Raw genomic sequence first — 20,957 nt, 5'->3', positions numbered from 1 at the left:
AGACGAGTCAGAATCGAGGGAAAGATGAACGGAGCAAAGTACAGAGAGATCCTTGATGAAAACCTGCTCCAGAGACTGGAGCACCTTCCAACAGGACAACGACCCTAAGCACACAGCCAAGACAACACAGGAGTGGTTTCGGGACAAGTCTCTGAGTGGCCCGGCCAGAGCCCGTACTTGAACCTGATCGAACATCACTGGAGACACCTGAAAATTGCTGTGCAGTGACGCTCCCCATCCAACCTGACAGAGCTTGAGAGGATCTGCAGAGAGAATGGGAGAAACTCACCAAATACAGCCGTGCCAAGCTTGTAGCGTCGTACCCAAGAAGACTCAAGGCTGTAATCACTGCCAAAGGTGCTTCAACAAAGTACTGAGTATGAATACTTATGTAAATGTTATATTTCCAGGATTTTTCATTTCATAAATTTGCAAACATTTATAAAAATGTGTTTTTGCTTTGTCATTATGGGGTATTGTGTGTAGATTGACGAGGGGAAAAAACGAAACAATTTAATATATTTTAGAATAAGGCTGTAACTTAACAAAATGTGGAAAAAGTCAAGGGGTCTGAATACTTTCAGAATACACTCTATGATAGGGCCAATGTCATATGGCAACTCCTGCTCTCTCTCTCTCTCTCTCTCTCTCTCTCACACACACACACACACACACACACACACACACACACACACACACACACACTTTCTCTTCAGGCTCTCAGAATGTCTTATTTGAAGGATTAATTACTAGAATCTTATTTTGATTCTGTGGAATAATAATGTTTCTGCGTGGGGCATGCTAAAGGGGATGAGTGTCCTCTACTGGCTTACTAATTCCACTTCAAGCAGCAGATCTTTATGTTTTCAGAAGTCCTGACTCATCTACCCTGGTTGCAACCTGTCAGTTCATAGCAGAGAGTTGCAGGACAGTGTGTTGTATATCGCAATCTCGGTTTGAGATGCACTTGATAGCTGATATCGTGTTGTGTAACGAAGTAGTTACACCGCGTGTTTTCCCTTTGGGACTTACAAAAAACGTAATACCTCTGTGAAAAGGTAGCTAGGCCTCACCATAGATTTATCTTGGGCCCATTGATAGGGCTTAACCCACAGTGAGCACTATACTGACCTCTAGTGGCGCTGAAAAAAATAATGCATGTCTGGCCCAATAATTCGTTTTCTCCCCTACTGTAGGAGTGGCCTATTAGAACGACAACAGTATCTTTGACCAATCAAAAAGCATATTTTAATAATTGGTACTATGATTCGGCCTATGAAATGTCAATCTAGACTATCATCGAGTAATAAACCAACGTGGAAGGCAATCCACGCCCACTGCCGTCTCCGTTTTGATTACTGTTGTAGTGATTTGAGTCTGTGTGTGTATGTCGCCATTATTTTATCAACTGTGTAGACCTCGGTTCATAGTAACCTATTGCTTTATAATTGTGATATAAAAAAATGATTTCATTTCGATTTTTTTTTTTTTCTCCAACATAGGACTTAGATTTTTTTGTAACAACTACAGTACTATAGTATTTAGTTAGCTAACGTGAACTGTTTCTCGCTAGCTTGGCTGACTGACGGACTGGCCATCCAGCTAGGGACAAGGCTTGCAAAAATCTAGCATAATCTGTCATTTTTATTTTAACAGCAATTCGGCGTGTTAAGTAGTTGGTGAGGTTAGTTAACTAACTGTCATCTTGCCTTTTGGTTAGCTAATATCCTCAAGACGGCAGATCACGACATTATAGTTACGTTAACCGGCGGTGGCTACATAGCTAGCTGACTAGCGGATATAACTAGCTACAGTAGCTTGTTAGCAAATCGTATTTCCACAAGGATTTGAAAGAAGTTAGTAGTTGGAGTCTACTGATACGGCGCTGACAACATCATTCAGGTTTGCAAGGTAGTTAACTATGCTAATTTCATGTTAGCCCTTTTTAGAGGAGCCCTCTTTCATGTTACGCTGGAGAGGAGAACTAACGTTACCTAACTAGTTTATTCTGACTGAATCAATGTCTGAAATAAGCTGTCAGATAGTCAAGCACGTCGTATCAGGTGCGTGGACAATATCAGGTTCAGCCCTGTTGAAGCAACGTAGCTAAATTCAACTGAATTTAAGAGTGCCTCAGCCTTTGACATAAATATAATATCTGGGGTGGCAATACTGTGTGTGTACACAATACATTTACTCTTCTGGCAATGATGCATGAAGCCTTTGAGTCTACAATTTGTCGGGTTTTGCAGTAGGTGGCCGAGCTTGACAAGATGTCAGAGGGAGAAGGGAAGCAGGTGTTGGACTCTGTCCAGGAGGGGAAACCAGAGTCTATTGTCGCTGCCCCCACCGGTCAGAGTGTGTCATCCGTGTCCCCCCCAGTGTCCACTGTGACTCAGCCCCCTGCGACAGAGGACGAGGAAGAGGAGAGCGAGGACGAGTCAGAGATTCTGGAGGAGAGCCCGTGTGGACGCTGGCAGAAACGCAGAGAGGAGGTATTCAATGAGCATGTGCTGAAGAAAGGAAAAGGGCTACTGTTTGTGTTGTTAGACTTTTGGCCCCACAAATATTGAACTTGTTTTTTTACACAACTACTTTGAATCAGATGGAGAATTATTGGTGTAATCCAACACTGTTCCTCGTTTTAGGTGAACCAGCGCAATGTCCCTGGGATTGACAATGCCTACCTGGCCATGGACACAGAGGAGGGTGTGGAGGTGGTGTGGAATGAGGTCATGTTCTCAGAGCGGAAGAACTTCAAGCTGCAGGAGGTGGGTTGGGTTCTCAACCAGGGCTCAGCTGCAACAGAACCATGCTCTATGTGATGTCATAATGATCAGTTATCACCCATTCATCACCACCTCCGCTGACCGTCTAGCGATGAGCTTCCAGATCCTCTCATGACTGCGGCTGCCCATCTGCTTCAAGAAGCACTCAGACTTTATCAAGCTGATCTAGCTACTGTAGCATTTATTTATTTTTAAATTACCTGATGTTTATTTGGTTAACAAGCACTTTGAGATTGCATTGTTCATTACAGACATACCGTAGTTAAAAAGTAAGAACATTTTGTAAAAAAAAAAAAAACGATTTAGGAACACAAAATAACGATGTTATATATAAGGAGTACCAGTACCGAAATGTGCAGTGGTAAGAGATAATTGAGGTAATATGTTCATGCAGGTAGGGCTAAAAGTGGCAAGGCAATCAGTATAGATGATTAAACAGTAGCAGCAGCTGGTGTGTGTGTTGTGAGCGTATGTGTAGAGTCCAGTGAGTGTGCATAGAGTCAGTGCCCCCTTCAGATTTGTGATGAACTGTTAAGCATTCTTATGGCTTAGGGGTAGAAGCTGTTCCGGAGCATTTTTGGACCCAGACTGGCGTTCTGGTACTGCTTGTTGTGCAGTAGCAGAAAAAACAGGCTTTTACTTGGGTGGCTGGAGTCTTAGACTATTTTTAGGGCCTTCCTCTGACACTGCCTGGTAGAGGTCCTGGATAGCAGAGAGCTCGGCCCCAGTGATGCACTGGACAATTGGCACTACCTTCTCTAGCGCCTTACGGTTGAATGCCAAGCATTTGCCATACCAAGCGGAGATGCAGCCAGTCAAGATGCTCTCAATGGTGCAACTGTAGAACTTTGAGGATTTGAGGACCCATGCAAAATATTGTTAGCCTCCTGAGGGGGGATGAGGCATTGTCATGCCCTCTTCACGGCTGTGTTGGTGTGTTTGGACCATAATGGGTCCTAAGTGAAGTTGATACAGAGGAACTTGAAGCTCTCGACCCGCTCCATTACAGCCCTGTCGATGTGAAAGGGGGCATGCTCGGCCCTCCATTTCCCGTAATTCACGATCAGCTCCTTTGTCTTGCTGGCATTGAGGGAGAGCTTGTTGTCCTGGTACTGTAGGCTGTCTCATTGTTGTCTGTGATCAGGCCTACCACCATTGTGTCGTTGGCAAACTTAACATTGGTGTTGGAGTCGTGAGCGGCCACGCAGTAATGGGTGAACGGGGAGTACAGGAGGGGACTAAGCATGCACCCATGCATGGCCCTGTATTGATGCTTTTCCTTTTTGATAATTCGTCAGAGTGTGTAGCGGGATTTCTTCTATGCGTCTGGATTAGTGTCCCGCTCCTTGAAAGTGGCAGCTCTAGCCTTTAGCTCAGTGTGGATGTTGCCTGTAATCATTGGTGTTGATCGTGTCACTGGTTTTCCTGCTTGAGTTTTTGCTTGTAATCCGGAATCAGGAGGATAGAGTTATGGTAAGATTTGCCTAAGCTCCTTAGTGCTCAGACACACCAATGGCGTTTGCTGGCCCAGAGTACTTAGCACCTCCTGAAGGCTGTAATTTGTGAACCGACTGAGCACTTATTTTTGCATGTAGATTCAGGTGAAAACGTCTGCAGTCAGACGTCTACAGCATATGGTCCCTAAAGATCCACATTTGGTGCGACATGAGCGAGCCGGGTTTCAACCCGTTGCTGCCAAACATATAGCAAAGTACTCTCTTTACAAAGTGTTATGAAAACTGTTCATATAGACTGACACAAAGGTTGTTGCATAATCCTCAGGCACAATCCTCTCGCACATTGTTTTAAAATCTTTGTCTGTGGGCTGGGTCATGTTCATAAGGGCGCATAACGTTAAAAATGTTTTGAACGCAAAACAAAAATGAGCATTTCTTATTAGACAAGTCCAGGTGGTGGTCCGTCTTATGTTTGGTGCTGAATAAACAAGACCCTGTTCTTGGCTGTGTTCCTCTCTGACTGTCTAGGCACTGAGCAGTCTGTTTGGAGCTTGTGTCAGTGTGCTCTCAGACAGTGTAGTCTGCCTTCTGTTCTACATGTCAACATGCTCTGTTGGTGTCTGTTGAAAACAGGCTGAGCATTGAGTAGAATGAGCTCCCTTTAGTTTGAGTAGTTTTTGTTGATCGTTTTTAATAGTTCCCAGAATTCTCCCGATGTTGCGTTTCTGAGTTTAGGTGGCAGGTAGCCTAGTGGTTAGCACAGTGGTCGAATACCCGAGCCGACAAGCTAAATCTGTCGATGTGCCCTTGAGCAAGGCACTTAACCCTAATTTGATATGTACTACGTGTTCCTCTCAAACAATTATATATATTTTTTAAGTTGTCACATATACACCGGATAGATGTCGTAGCACCTATCCGGTGTATGTGACAACTTAAAAAATATATTTGTTTGACTCTGTGGGGAAAGTATGACTTGCAGAGATCCTGAACTAACCTTTGCTTTACCTCTTGCTTGGCAAGACCAGATCATATTCTGAGTTGCAATACCCTCAAATGTAATATGTGCAAGAACATTCTTGGCATTTCTTACAAGTCAGGATTGTTATCAGACATATAAGGCTTAGTTAGTAAAAATATCCTGTGGCCACATCGCCCACAATCAAACAAATGTAGACCGGGTTAGACAATTTTTAAATAAAAATTACATCCCCATGGGGGAAAAAAGCAGAAACAGACATTAACCCAGGTTTGATTTATCTTGAGTTTGTCTTAATTGGCCTTAACTTAGTGGATGACGAGAAAATGTAAATTTGGACTGAAGGGTTGAGCTCATTGACATCAATCATGTTTATTAGTTGAAGGTTGTGGTATGTTTGATTGCAAATATGTTTATTTTCCCTTCTCCTTTTTATCACTGTCCAGGAGAAAGTCAAAGCGGTGTTTGACAACTTGATCCAGTTGGAGCATCTGAACATTGTCAAGTTTCACAAATACTGGGCTGATGTAAAGGAAAATAGGGCCAGGGTAAGAGAGATTTCAAATGCAGTAAAATAACTACATTTTTAATAGTAAGAAATATAAATGGAATGTATTACACAGGAAATTAACTTTTTTTCCACTTGCAGGTCATTTTCATCACAGAATACATGTCTTCAGGAAGCCTGAAGCAGTTTCTGAAAAAGACCAAGAAAAACCACAAGACAATGAATGAGAAGGTACGTGGTGGATTTTTAGTCTGTTTGAATCTTAAAAGGGCAGTTATTGCTACATAATTTAAAAAAACTTTTAAATGAATGATACAGTGCATTCGGGAAGTATTCAGACCCTTTCACTCTTTCCACATTTCATCACGTTACAGCCTTATTCTAAAATTGATTGTTTTTAACCCTCTACACACAATACCCCATAATGACAAAGCAAAAACAGGTTTAGAAATTTCTGATAATATGGTTAAAAAAATCTAAAACTGTATTTATATACAGTAAAAGTCAAATGTTTGGACACCTACTCATTCCAGGTTTTCTCTTTATTTTTACTATTTTCTACATTGTAGAATAATAGTGAAGACAAACTATGAACACATGTGGAATCATGTAGTAACCAAAAGTGTTAAACAAATCAATATTTTTGATTCTCCAAAGTAGCCAACTTTGCACACTCTTGGCATTCTCTCAACCAGCTACATGAGGTAGTCACCTGGAATGCATTTCGATTAACAGGTGTGGCTTGTTGAAAGTTAATTTGTGGAATGTCTTTCCTTAATGCGTTTGAGCCAATCAGTTGTGTTGTGACAAGGTAGAGGTGGTATACAGAAGATAGCCCTATTTGGTAAAAGACCAAGTCCAAATTATGGCAAGAACAGCTCAAATAAGTGAAGAGAAACAACAGTCCATCATTACAGTGAGACATGAAAGCCAGTCTGGAACATTTCAAGAACTTTGAAAGCATCTTTAAGTGTAGTCGCAAAAACCATCAAGCTCTATGATTAAACTGACTGGTACTATAAGTATTCAGACCCTTTACTCAGTACTTTGTTGAAGCACCTTTGCCAGCGATTAGCCTCAAGTCTTCTTGGGTATAAAGCTACAAGCTTGGCACACCTGTATTTGGGGAGTTTCTCCCATTCCTCTCTGCAGATCCCCTCAAGCTCTATCAGGTTGGATGGGGAGCGTTGCTGCACAACCTATTTTCAGGTCTCGCCAGTGATGTTCGATCAGGTTCAAGTCCCTGCTGCTGAAAAACTTCCCAACAGCATGATGCTGCCACCACCATCCTTCACCGTAGAGATGGTATTGGCCAGGTGATGACAGGTGCCTGGTTTTCTCCAGACGTGACGCTTGGCAGAGAGTTCAGTCTTGGTTTCATCAGACCAGATAATCTTGTTTCTCATGGTCTGAGAGTCTTTTAGGTGCCTTTTGGCAAACACAAAGCAGGCTTTCATGTTCCTTTTACTGAGGATTGGCTTCCGTCTGGTTTTTGCTCTGACATGCACTGTCAACTGTGGGACCTTTATATAGACAGGTGTGCCTTTATAAATAATTTCCAATCAATTGAATTTACCACAGCTGGACTCTAATCAAGTGGTAGAAACATCTCAAGGATGATCAACGGAAACAGGATGCACCTGAGCTCAATTTTATGTCTCATAGCAAAGGGTCTGAATACTTAAACTGCATTTGGAATGTTATTCAGACCCCTTCCCCTTTTCCACATTTTGTTACATTACCGACTTATTCTAAAATTTATTAAATAAATGTTCCTCATCAATCTACACACAATACCCCATAATGACAAAGCGAAAACAAGGTTTTTAGTCATTTTTGCATATTTATGAAATACTAAAAAATGAAATAAGTATTCAGACCCTCTACTCAGTACTTTGTTGAAGCACCTTTTGGCAGCTATTACATCATACAGGGTATGATGCTACAAGCTTGGCACACCTGTGTTGTTGGAGTTTCTCCCATTCTTCTCCCCCGATTGCTTTGTTTGGCCAGGCGGCCAGCTCTAGGAAGAGTCTTGGTGGGTCCAAACTTCTTCCATTTAAGAATGATGGAGGCCACTGTGTTCTTGGACCTTCAATGCTGCAGAAATGTTTTGGTACCCTTCCCCAGATCTATGCCTCAACACAATCCTATCTCAGAGCTCTACGGGCAGTTCCTTCCACCTCATGGGTTTTTGCTGACATTTTAATACAGTATTTCTAAAATCCTGTTTTTCCTTTTTCATTATGGGGTATTGTGTGTAGATTGAGCCTTTTTTATTTAATCCATTTTTTAGAACAAGGCTGTAACGTAACAAAATGTGGAGAAAGTCAAGTGGTCTGAATATTTTCAGAATGCACTGTATATTACCCATTGATTCTTTAAGAATATAACTTATTTCAAGAATATAATATAAATTCCTCATAGGCTTCGTATAACTGTCGTACCCCATCAGAACCCAAAATATATAAGGTAACATTGAGTGGCTGCTGCCAACATATGGATTCAAATCTCTAGGCACTTTAATAATATTTTTTGGGGGATATAATAAATGTATCACTAGCCACTTTAAACAATGCCACTTTATATCATATTTACATACCCTACATTACTCATCTCATATGTATATACTGTACTCTATACCATCTACTGCATCTTGCCTATGCCGTTCGGCCATTGCTCATCCATATATTTTTATGTACATATTCTTATTAATTCCTTTACACTTGTGTGTGTATAAGGTAGTTGTTGTGAAATTGTTAGATTACTTGTTAGATATTATTTCATGGTCGGAACTAGAAGCACAAGCATTTCGCTACACTCGCATTAACATCTGCTAACCATGTGTATGTGACAAATAAAATGTGATTTTGTTTTTACAATATTGTTTGTAAGGAATGTAATTGTTAACACTGTATACCCTCTAGACATGGTGTAAAATGTTGATGTCATGGATGGGCAGTCCTTGCATCCATAGCTTTGTATATGACTGAGTGGTTCCATTTCTCCAGCTCCACCCAAATCAATCAAGTTTATTGGTCGCGTACACAGATTTTTCCCTCAGCTGTTTACGGAAAAAGTGGCGGGGTGGCCGCTTTACTATTGTTTGAGCCTTCCCCTTTTAAAGAACTGATTTTAAATTGAAATTAACAAACAAGAATGAAATCAGGAAACAAGACTGACACAGAAAAAGCTGTATGCAGAATGTATGTCACCTGTATGCTCTTCCTGGTTTCCCAGTAGCTCAGTAAAAATCCCCCTCTTGGCTGCAGGCGGGGCAGTGTCCCATTTTATTATCTTGTGACAGCCCTATTTTTAACTGAACCTACAAAGCCCACTGTTAATGCAGAACTTTCCCGCTGTTGCAATTTATACATTTTTTGCAATTAATTGCAGCCTATCCTGGTCATTTGACAGAAGTAACACTTCAAGAACCACATGGTAATCACATTTCAATTAGGTTTGAATGTCATCTCTATGCTGTCTGTCTGTTGTCTATCAGGCCTGGAAGCGCTGGTGTACACAGATACTGTCTGCTCTCAGGTCAGTCTCTCACCTACACAGCATTACATATATCCATATTGGACTAAGCTCTACTTTGAGGCCCCTGGAGTCAGTTCTGTTTTTTCCAAACTCTAAATTCTACACATTCACACTTCTCTTGAAGCTTCCTGTAACCTTTCTCTCCTCTCCCCAGCTACCTGCACTCCTGTGACCCTCCCATCATCCACGGCAACCTGACCTGTGACACCATCTTCATCCAGCATAATGGCCTCATTAAGATTGGCTCAGGTGGGTCTCAGATCCGTCAATCACGCTAAATGTCAACCTTTTCAGAGGTGTTGGTCTGAAGGGTATTTTTAGTCTCTTTAATACCGGGGCCTTGTTCAGTAGGGAGGAAACATTTTGAAATGGAGTAGCTGAACACAGATTTCATTATCCATTGCAGAAATGTTTTGCTACGGTGCGCCCTACTGAACATACCCCAGGTGGCCCTTGCAACCTAACGTTCCCCATTCTCTTTGGACTAATTTGTGACTCGTCTGTTAGTGGCCCCAGACACCATCAACAACCACGTCAAGACGTGTCGGGAGGAGCAGAAGAGCCTGCACTTCTTTGCTCCTGAGTATGGAGGTAGATAACCTTTAACCTTAGACAAATGGTCACTTTTGATAAACCATGTAGTGGAGCTGTTTTTCTACTGACATTTTCTACTGACATTGGTCTTTTTCTAGCTGTTGCAGACGTCACCACTGCAGTGGACATTTATTCCTTTGGAATGTGTGCCTTAGAGGTGAGTGAAGAGTGGTGACTTGTTTCTGATTTTTTGTTATTCTCACTCTCGTATGACGGACAACTGAAAGAATTGAAATGCAAATTAACTTAATCATGAAGTCGATGACTAGCTTTGCTCCATGGACACGGGAAGTTTTGTAGTCCAACAGTTTTGTAGTGTTGTACTTGTCCTGTTTCTAATCTTCTATTCCTCACACTTCCTCGTCTCTTCAGATGGCTGTACTGGAGATCCAGAGCAACGGCGAGTCGTCGTATGTGTCCCAAGAAGCCATCAACAGTGCCATTCAGTTCCTGGAGGATCCGCTGCAGAGGGTGAGTCGGGGACCCTGGCCTAGCAGCTAACACCCGCTGCTTGTTGCTGATTCCTTAAGAGACACTACATATTTTATATATATATATATACTGCAACCAAGGGATGTGTTGCATACTGCAACCAAGGGATGTGTTGCATACTGCAACCAAGGGATGTGTTGCATACTGCAACCAAGGGATGTGTTGCATACTGCAACCAAGGGATGTGTTGCATACTGCAACCAAGGGATGTGTTGCATACTGCAACCAAGGGATGTGTTGCATTGAAATACAGAATGGATTTGTCCTGAAGGGTATTACCCAGTCCAGCCATAACATAACTATAGTCTACATAGACAGGTTGTCGCAGGGGTAAAAGGGTGTGTTATGATTCTGAACGGACAGATGGCTAGCAACAATGACAAGTAGCAGCCATGTAGGGAATCATAGGTTTCTCATTCCAGCTCGTCTCTTGTTCTTTACGCCATGTCTTGCTTTTGAAGTGTTTTGACTGTCTATGCTTATATGGCAAACATTCACTAGCTACCTAACCAACAAGGTATTTGAGAGACAAGTGCTTATTGTGCGACTGTATTTATTTTTTTCAATAAACATTTGGAGACTAAATAGAGTTGACTTGTTGTCCGTAATCCTTTGAATTTAAGCCATCCCGTCTGTTTTTCCCCAAAGTTGCGCATCCATTGGTTTTGTTGCTAAACAATCCACTATAATCCATAGTGTTCTTTTTGGATAGTTCACTCCAAAATCAACATGTCACCAGACCATTTTTGAGCTCTGAAAACATTTGACTAACTTTGATTTTATTATTTACATTTCTCTTTATTGCCTGTATGTGTGTTTGCCTGTGGCAGGAGTTCATCCAGACATGACATTTCTCTTTAATGCCGGTGTTGTCCAGGACTGAACCTTGTGTTGTCCAGGACTGAACCTTGTGTTGTCCAGGACTGAACCGTGTGTTGTTCCAGGACTGAACCGTGTGTTGTCCAGGACTGAACCGTGTGTTGTCCAGGACTGAACCTTGTGTTGTCCAGGACTGAACCTTGTGTTGTCCAGGACTGAACCTTGTGTTGTCCAGGACTGAACCGTGTGTTGTCCAGGACTGAACCGTGTGTTGTTCCAGGACTGAACCGTGTGTTGTTCCAGGACTGAACCGTGTGTTGTTCCAGGACTGAACCGTGTGTTGTTCCAGGACTGAACCGTGTGTTGTTCCAGGACTGAACCGTGTGTTGTTCCAGGACTGAACCGTGTGTTGTCCAGGACTGAACCGTGTGTTGTCCAGGACTGAACCGTGTGTTGTCCAGGACTGAACCGTGTGTTGTCCAGGACTGAACCGTGTGTTGTTCCAGGACTGAACCGTGTGTTGTTCCAGGACTGAACCGTGTGTTGTTCCAGGACTGAACCGTGTGTTGTTCCAGGACTGAACCGTGTGTTGTTCCAGGACTGAACCGTGTGTTGTTCCAGGACTGAACCGTGTGTTGTTCCAGGACTGAACCGTGTGTTGTTCCAGGACTGAACCGTGTGTTGTTCCAGGACTGAACCGTGTGTTGTTCCAGGACTGAACCGTGTGTTGTTCCAGGACTGAACCGTGTGTTGTTAATGCCAGTGTTTTCTTGTGGTAGGAGTTCATCCAGAAGTGTCTGGAACAGGACCCCAGCAAGCGGCCCACGGCCAAAGAGCTGCTGTTCCACCAGGCCCTGTTCGAGGTGCCCTTACTGAAGCTGCTGGCAGCGCACTGCATCGTCAGCCACCAGCGTGAGTAACAAGACACACGCACACAGACACTGAAACACACTGCGACATACACAAATTGACACTTACACACACAAAATGTCATTGGACTATCCCTGTCTTGTCATGTAGACATGATTCCAGAAAATGCTCTTGAGGACATGACGAAGAACATGGACCTCAACCTGGTGATCGTGGAGGTCAAGGACGGAGTTCAGATGAAGTGAGTCTTAGATCCAACTATCTCTTGGAATCCCAAAAAGATTGAAATGACTCTGTTAACATCTTCAATGACGTTCAGATTTGTAGCCATTTCCACTAACACATAACTGAGAAGGGAAGGAACTTATGGTCCCCAACTGCTGTTTAGTCTCCTATTGAGACACGCTTGATGTTGTTGTGCCTTGGACAGTGTGTGAACAGCAGACTAACCAGGAACAATCTGTTGATGTCCACAGGCTTTCCCAGTTCCCTGCTCTTGAGCTGGACAAGTTCCTGGAAGATGTGAGGTAGGGGAATGTGTGTGTGTTTCTGTAGAGGTGTGTGCGTGTGTGTGTGTATGAGACGTCTAACACCCCCCCCCCCCTCTGGTGTATCAGGAATGGGATCTACCCGCTGACAGCTTTTGGGGTGCCCGGCCCCAAGCAGCCCGAGCAGGAAGCAGTGAAGTCCCCCATCGTGCCCCCATCAGTCAAAAGCCCCACCCCCGAGCCTGCAGAGCTGGAGACCAGGAAGGTAAGTCCTGAAGGAGGAGGGAGAAGTACAGAGATGAATTGAAAGGCACACTGGAAAGGGAAAAGAGGATTGATTGGGGAATTGAGTAGTTCAAGTATTGTTGAGACCCACATTGCAGTCAATACAGGCTGAACTCCATAGGCATAGTATAGAAAATCAACAAGTGTAGGTAGTAGATACAAGAGACAAAATGTAGTAAAAATATAAATGAAATAGATCAGTGTGTGAGTGTTTTCAAAGGGAGAGATATATATGTTTTTTGTCTAAATATGTGTTGTCTACTGGTTTGAATTGGCTTTGGACTACAAAAATCTTTCTACCCAGGTCCTACAGATGCAGTGCAACATCGAGCCTGTTGATGAGGGCGCCAAACATCACGTAAGTCTCATGACTATTCATCAATGCTGATCTAGGATCAGGTCCCATCCGTCCATGTAATCTTATTCATTATGATTTAAAAGCCCTCCAACTCTGAGACGCTTTGTAAATACAGCCCGGGGTAAGTCCTGTCCAGATTTCAAACCTAAAAAAAAATAGAGATGTGTGTGTATATAGATTATCTATCTTACTTCTTTTTCCAGCTTACGCTGTTGCTGAAACTTGAGGACAAGTTGAACAGGCACTTAAGTTGTGATTTGTTACCAAGTAAGTATCCACACGTCTTTAGTCCATGCTAGTGTTGATTTGGAGGTGTTCAGAGCTATATTTTTGATCCACACGTCTTTAGTCCATGCTAGGGTTGATTTGGAGGTGTTCAGAGCTATATTTTTGATCCACACGTCTTTAGTCCATGCTAGGGTTGATTTGGAGGTGTTCAGAGCTATATTTTTGCATGCTGTATTTATTAATACTTAGGCATTTGGATTGACATGGATTTTTTTTTAAACGTATACATGAGCTGCTTAAGAAGCTGAGATTTAAAGTTGGCTAAAACAAATCGTGTATTTCTCTAAGCAGTAGGAAGCAGATTATTCAATCAACCTTTTTGTCTGTTGTTGATTATGGTTATATTATTTATCAAAGTGCAGCTGCTACTACTCTTAAACCTTTAGATGCCATCTCCCATAGTGCCCTTCGTTTTGTTACAGACAACAGTTTGATACCCATCACTGTATCCTGTATCAAAAGGTTGGCTGGACTTCACTAAAGACATGTAGATCTCTACATTACGCCCTTTTTGTTTACACGGCCGTACTTCAGAAACTTCCGTCTTTTGCTGTTGAAGTATAGACATCTGAGTTGCCTAACACGTTCACAGGGTTGGTAAACTCTTGAGGTTCCTAGGGTCTCCACTGAACTAGGTAAATCTGCTTTTAGTTTTAATGCACCGTATTGCTGGAACAAAATACATTTCATCTTGATGTTCTGGGGCCGTTTGGGCAATTTAAAGTATTGATTGGGGATTTATTTGTGGATAAATATAACTGTTTTTCAGGGTGATTTGTGATGTTATATTTGTGCATACCATGATTGTGTGTATGTTATTATACAGGGAGAATTTTGAATAGAGACCTAGGTCTCTGTCTTCCCTGTCAAAATAAAGGTTAAATACAAAAGAAATGGACACATAAAGAGTGTTGTACTTTACCTTTTAAATGTATTTTCAGATTTTTATTGAACAGGTAGAAAGAGTGAATGACTGTGGGGAGAGATGGATTTAGTTTCAGAGGGCAGAAGGCCAGATTCAAACCTTTACCGACACTGTAGATATGTGTGCCGGAGGGTGTAACATTATCACTAGACCAGCCAGGTCCCAGGGTTGTTGACCTGTGTGTTTTGTGTACAGATGAGAATGTGCAGGAGCTGGCCGTGGAACTCGTTCAGCTGGGATTCATCAGCGAGGTAAGACAAGGGGTCACAATCCCTGAATCCCAGAAACTAAATCCCACAATCCCAGGCTCAAAACAGTCCAGCAGGATACAGAGGGCTGAGGATGAGGCATTCTGACAATTTGCCTTTCAAATGGGGTCCTGAATTCTCTCTTCTCTCGTCTAGGGCGACCAGCCACGACTCGCTTCGGTTCTGGAAGAGGCCTTCTCTAAGTTCTACAGCCGGAACGGATTCTTGAATCCGGTCACCGTCTCCTCATAGCAGAGAAGCCTCACCCCCTCTCTCCTCAACCCCTCCCCCCGTCATCATCCTCTCACACAGGACTTTGCTGTCGCTCACAAAAAAATTATTGTGGGAAAGCTTTGCAGGGACACGGGGAAGCCTTGGCCTGTCCCTGTCCCACCCCCCACTAGGTGTTTTAGTATTTTTGTACTTATGCTTCTAGTATATTTTGTGTAGCCATTTGCTTCTGTTTTAAAAGAAAAAACGACTCGTTGTCACTTTAGTCAGTATTATGAGCTATATTTTGAAAATTAAGGAGTTTTTACACAACTATCAGAATTTTCAGTCTGTGAGCGACAATATCTTCGGTCTCACGTATTCCGATGTACTTATGCATGGTGCTGTGTGTGGGCGGAGTCTGGTTGTGATTGGTCCTCTTCTCTACTTTCTCCCAGCAAATAAGGCGTCTTCCTTGGATGTGAGTGTGATTCCCCCTCCCAACTTCCTTTTGCATTATCAGAATGAGATGTAGCTGTAGTTATGACGACACCTTTACCTGAGCTCAGGTGGGGAGTGGGAGAGCTGATTGCAGTCCAAATGTTGGGATGATTAATAAGTTATTTATCAATACGGTCTGTCATGAACTTTCAGCACGGAGCCGGTTGGTTCTTTTAGTGAATGTTTAGTTCATTAGGATCCCCAGTAGTTGTTGCCCATGCAGCAGCTACTCTTACCTGGGGTCCACATACAAATGTGTCAATTTTAATTATTCTATGAGAAGGAACTTTGTCACTCGACTGTTTCTTACTCTTTAACGTTTTATTTTGCAAATGTTAGAAAGTGGTCATGCATTTTCTCCAATTTTATGTTTTGGTGCCATTTCAGACACAGTGAAACAGTATTCATGTAAGGACCTCTGGTTTACACTTTAAGACTATTGGCTTACCTCAATAGTCACATTCCTTAACAAATAAATTGACTCATAACGTGTAGTGAATACATGCATGCACTCTTTATACCTTAAACTAAACTGGCTGCAAGTCAACAATTATCACTCCCTAATTGACAACACTACATTCCTATTCAATCAACCATTGTGAAGGGAAGATCTTTTTTCTTTACAGAAACTAAAGTGAGGAATGTGGTGTGGGCGAAGGCCTGTATGTTAAACTGAGAATAATGTATTGTCATAACGGACATACAGTATCAGTGTGGGAGTTACAGGACTGTCTCGCTGATTCTCTGAAAGCACACGTTCTGCTTGAAATCAGATGCAGCACAGAATATGCTAAGAAGTCACGAAAGCACCCACTGTTCCTAGTATCTGTCGAGTCCACTTGCTGCTAGTTTGCACTAATGTACTGTTTTGGTTGTTTTAACCCGTCTTTTCAAATACAATAACTACTACTGCTTAGGTATGGTTTTAACCAGCAACGTAACGATTTGCATGTGTTAGGGGAGGGAGGGGTGTTGGTCTGGTAAGCGGGATACATGGGTTGGTATTGGTCTTCTATAGTGTATGTCATGCTGGACATAAAGCTGTGTCTCGGGTAGGCAATCCTGGTCCTGGAGGGCCAGGTGTGTTGAATATATGCAATCACTGAACTGATCAATTAGCTCCGTTGGTCAGGTGTGGTGCCTAGTTGTAACAAAATGTAAATGCACTCCAGGAACAGGGTTGCCTCTGCTGTATCTGGCTCTGCAACACCTTTCTCTTTTTTTATTCCACTTCCTGAAATAAACACGACACCTAGCACTTCAATAACTCCCTTCTGGTTTCTGTTGACCTAGATTGTATGTTATGTAATAGTGGTTTCCTTTGAATGTTTGTCTGCTGAAGAATAGATAAACTGATGACTTGCACTTAGGGTTAAGGTCAGTTCAGTCAGTAAACTGAAATTCCAATTTCACATTTTTTTCATAGAATTTGGTATTGGAATTTCAGTTTATTTCTGGAATGTAATTGACCCCAGCCCTGCTCACATACCTATCATATTACCAGGTGCATGCAGAAAAACGGTATGCTCAAATAATAAAAACTCCAGGTAACTGGTGATGCTCCACTGATGGAATGGATCTTATAACCAACGTTTTGGTCTCAATAACCTGAATTAAGGTATTTTTCTGCAAAGCTCATTTCAAACTTAAGAAAAAGCAAGTTCGGGCCTGAAACTTGGTTAGTCCGGCCATGCACTACCGACAAAGTCATAGTAAAACTCTTTGTATGATATTTTTTGTGTTTTGATTATGAGGGTCCCTGATGAATTTTCTCCGACCCCAAAAAGTTTGAGAACCACTGATCTGGAACATTGACTCTTACACTGCCTTCAGAGTGTTCACGCTCTTTTCAAAATGTGTTGTTACAGCCTGAATTTAAAATGGATTAAATTGAGATTTAATGTTTACAAATTAATACCAAATGAAAAGCTGAAATGTCTTGACTCAGTAAGTATTCAACTCCTTTGTTATGTCAAGTCTAAATCATTCCAGGAGTAAAAATGGGCTTAACAAGCCACATAATAAGTTGCATGGACTCCCTCTATGTGCAATAATAGTGTTGAACATGATTTTTGAATGACTACCTCATCTCTGTACCCCACACATACAATTATCTGTAAGGTCCCTCAGTCAAGCAGTGAATTTCAAACGTAAGAAAAAGCAAGTTTTGTGGTAACGGGTTAATTTGTACATTTTGTTTTATTATCAACTGTTTCATCAGAATTGTAAGAATAGCTGGAGCCCTTGAACTATAATATGTATGTACTGCACAATCTTTAGTCACCAATGACATTGTGCCCAAACAACTAGTACTGTATTACACACACCAGTGTCATGCTGACAAAAACATTGATTTACTAAATTAAAGCAGTAAACTTCCACGTGAAAAGTACATCAAGCCTAAAAATTATTGTTTTGATAGAAAACTGTAAACATTAATTCTAACAAAGAGACCAAAAAAATGGTAAGATCAACTTCATTAGTATTCATCAATTTGAAAATCAATTCGGGGTGTGTTTTCAAATTCTTTACATTGTGTGTGTGTGTGTGTGTGTGTGTATAAAAAAAGACTACAAAAACATTACATATCACTTCATTTCAAACACATTACTGTCTCACATTAAATAGTGTTTTACCTCCTATTTTGAAAGTAATGTGTATAGGCACATTCAATTTACGGATAATTTTGAACATCGCTACACAATTTTTGGTCCACGAAATTCCATGTTATTCACAACGCTGCCCAACTTTTATAGACAATATCAATTTTCAGATTACTTAACATGACTGGTAAACGGTACAGTGGTGTCAACCACATCTGGGTTCAAATACTATTTGAAATCTTTGAACTCCTTTAGCGTTTGCTTTAGTCTGTCTCGAAGAGTTCAAACCCAGATGGTCTGGGTTTGAACTCTTGCAACTAAGCTATTGGTTCCACTGTTCCAGACAAGCTCAAGGAAGTATTGATTTCAAATAGTATTTGAACCCAGGTCTGGTACGACCTGATCATCCTTTAACTCGAAGTGACACTGTCCAAAGGTCCCAAAAGGTTGATAATCAAGGCCAGGGGTTTGTCCACTGGCAATACATGCATTGAATAAACGTTGCCCATCAATATAAGGCAAATGAATAGGAGAGAGAAACCGAAAACAACGACATAAGGACAGAGTTGCTAAGAGTGAGCTCAGACAGCCCAATCTCTTCCAACCTAATCTTGCTCAACCCAAATCACATTACACGGTACATTGTGCCAGGATTCTGAATTAAAAAGCCAATAGTGTCCTAACGGACGAGCATCTATGAAATGTCATTTACTGTAGCCAAGGGAGCTCAATGTTACATTAACACATCACCGTAGGCGTCAGTAATCTCACAAGTCTTCTGAACTCAAATACTTCTTCAGAGGAAAGACTGAGGAATATTTGCTTTATGAATTAAGCACCTGTGAAGCAGCCAAAGGCTTTTTGTTTCCCACCTCGCCAATGATTTATGGAGGGTTACTGAGAAGGTAATCATCTCAGACAGTTTATGTTTTGTGAGAACTACCGTATACAAATCCTTGAGACTGAGAATGTTGTTGAGCACTGTGACATCGTCGCCACATCCAGGAAGTCTCTTGGGTGCTCTCCGTCTCTACGAGATAGACGTGTTACAAGTGACTGCACAGACGGAGCCCTGCTCAAGAGAAGGCTTAAGATGGTCTACCGCATGTTTTCAACAGGTCGTGATCGATTCTTATTTCTTAAGACACTGGTACATCAGCGCCCGTGGGTTGAGCACATAGCGCTCTGAGTTGAGGAACTTGGTGAGGTACTGCGGTACGGCGGGCCGCGGCGTCATGAAGGACATGCCAGGACTGACGGCCATGACCTCGGCGATCTTCCGTTTCATCTCGCCAATCTCCTTATCCTGCTTGAGCACTTTTCCTGTGGGACAGAGGTACAGTAGAGTCACGATAAGCGTTGGAGGAGTTATAGATAAAAAAAAAAAAAAAAAAAAAAAGATTTATGAAGTCACTGAATTACTGTAGCTAAACTCTCCTTAGTGTCAAATCTTCACATAATAATCGGCATAAGGTATAACTGGAATATTCACGCAAATCTTCCACTGATATCAATGCAAGATTTAAGCGAAAGTTCAAGCTACACGTGCATATCTCAAGTTGGCAATCAGCTAAATCAATGCTATATAGAACTATAACATAATTCTACAGAGCTATAACACAATTCTATAAAGAAATAATAGAATTCTAAAGAGCTAAAACATAATTCTATAAAGCTATGACATAATTCCATAAAGCTATGACATAATTATATAAAGCTATGACATAATTCTATAAAGCTAAAACATAATTCTATAAAGCTATGACATTAGTCTATAAAGCTATGACACAATTCTATAGATCTATAACATAATTCTATAAAGCTATGACATAATTCTATAAAGCTAAAACATAATTCTATAAAGCTATAACGTAATTCTATAAATCTATGACATGATTCTATAGAGCTATAACATAATTCTATAAAGCTATAACATAATTCTATGATGCTATAACATCATTCTATAAAGCTATGACATAATTCTATAGAGCTATAACATCATTCTATAAAGCTATAACATAATTCTATGACGCTATAACATAATTCTATAAAGCTATGACATAATTCTATGACGCTATAACATAATTCTATTAAGCTATAACATAATTCTATAAAGCTATAACATAATTCTATAGAGCTATAACATAATTCTATAGAGCTATAACATAATTCTATAAAGCTATAACATAATTCTATGACGCTATAACATAATTCTATAAAGCTATGACATAATTCTATGACGCTATAACATAATTCTATTAAGCTATAACATAATTCTATTAAGCTATAACATAATTCTATGACGCTATAACATAATTCTATAAAGCTATGACATAATTCTATAAAGCTACAACATAATTCTATAAAGCTATAACATAATTCTATGACGCTATAACATAATTCTATAAAGCTATGACATAATTCTATTAAGCTATAACATAATTCTAGAGCTATAACATAATTCTATAAAGCTATAACATAATTCTATAGACCTATAATATAATTCTATAAAGCTATAACATAATTCTATAGACCTATAATATAATTCTATAAAGCTATAACATAATTCTAGAGCTATAACATAATTCTATAAAGCTATAAATTATTATATAGCGCTTTAACATAAATGGGGAGGGGGACCTTGTGTTATCTCCAGCTGCCTGCGGGTGTCTCCCAGGGCTGAGAACAGGTCCAGTTTGATGCGCGTCTCGGCGCTCAGGTTGTACTCCAGGTGCTGAGCCTTGTCCTGCAGGGCTGACAGGGCAGAGAGCAGCACATCCTGCTCCTCCTGTTCAACACAACGATACTTCCCCAGGGCCTGGGATGGGATCAGGGAGAGAGACACTCGCAATAGCCCCAGGGCTACATAGAAGCAGACTGGTTGACACCCAAATGGATTAACCTACGTTTCACTGTTGTTGTAAATCGAAGCGATGGTGAAATGTAGCGAAATCAGTTTGGATGCCAGGCTAACACAGGAGCGTGGACTAACAGGGCTGT

General features: G+C 41.2%; 2 protein-coding genes across 4 annotated transcripts in view; one reads left to right on the top strand and one right to left on the bottom strand.

Annotated features, from left to right (window-relative positions):
- Positions 1-1,350: 1,350 nt before the first annotated feature.
- Positions 1,351-15,846, top strand: nrbp1 (nuclear receptor binding protein 1). 3 transcript variants are annotated; one of them, XM_055873144.1, is made up of 18 exons: positions 1,351-1,911; positions 2,383-2,495; positions 2,649-2,771; positions 5,672-5,773; positions 5,875-5,964; positions 9,236-9,276; positions 9,431-9,525; positions 9,784-9,867; positions 9,969-10,027; positions 10,243-10,341; positions 11,961-12,093; positions 12,202-12,292; positions 12,528-12,578; positions 12,669-12,804; positions 13,129-13,182; positions 13,386-13,449; positions 14,591-14,646; positions 14,800-15,846. In XM_055873144.1, exons 3-18 carry the CDS (start codon positions 2,694-2,696, stop codon positions 14,893-14,895), a joined length of 1,329 nt encoding a protein of 442 aa, XP_055729119.1. In that variant the 5' UTR covers positions 1,351-1,911; positions 2,383-2,495; positions 2,649-2,693; the 3' UTR covers positions 14,896-15,846. The 3 variants fall into 3 exon arrangements, with proteins under 3 accessions (XP_055729119.1, XP_055729118.1, XP_055729117.1); XM_055873143.1 differs by having other exon boundaries at positions 2,256-2,495; XM_055873142.1 differs by having other exon boundaries at positions 2,253-2,495.
- A 1,688-nt stretch (positions 15,847-17,534) lies between these two features.
- The window catches only part of si:dkey-12h9.6 (macoilin), a 34,146-nt gene continuing 30,723 nt past the window's right edge, over positions 17,535-20,957 (bottom strand). The window contains exons 10-11 of the mRNA XM_055873141.1: positions 20,598-20,775; positions 17,535-19,280 (exon numbers count right to left, since the gene is read on the bottom strand). Coding sequence (XP_055729116.1) covers positions 19,090-19,280; positions 20,598-20,775 — 369 coding nt within the window. The 3' untranslated portion in view covers positions 17,535-19,089. The remainder of the gene's footprint in view (positions 19,281-20,597; positions 20,776-20,957) is intronic.

Source organism: Salvelinus fontinalis, chromosome 20 (assembly GCF_029448725.1).
Source record: "Salvelinus fontinalis isolate EN_2023a chromosome 20, ASM2944872v1, whole genome shotgun sequence".
In the NCBI taxonomy this organism is placed as follows: Eukaryota; Metazoa; Chordata; class Actinopteri; order Salmoniformes; family Salmonidae; genus Salvelinus; species Salvelinus fontinalis.
This window is presented reverse-complemented; position numbering and strand designations above follow the sequence as displayed.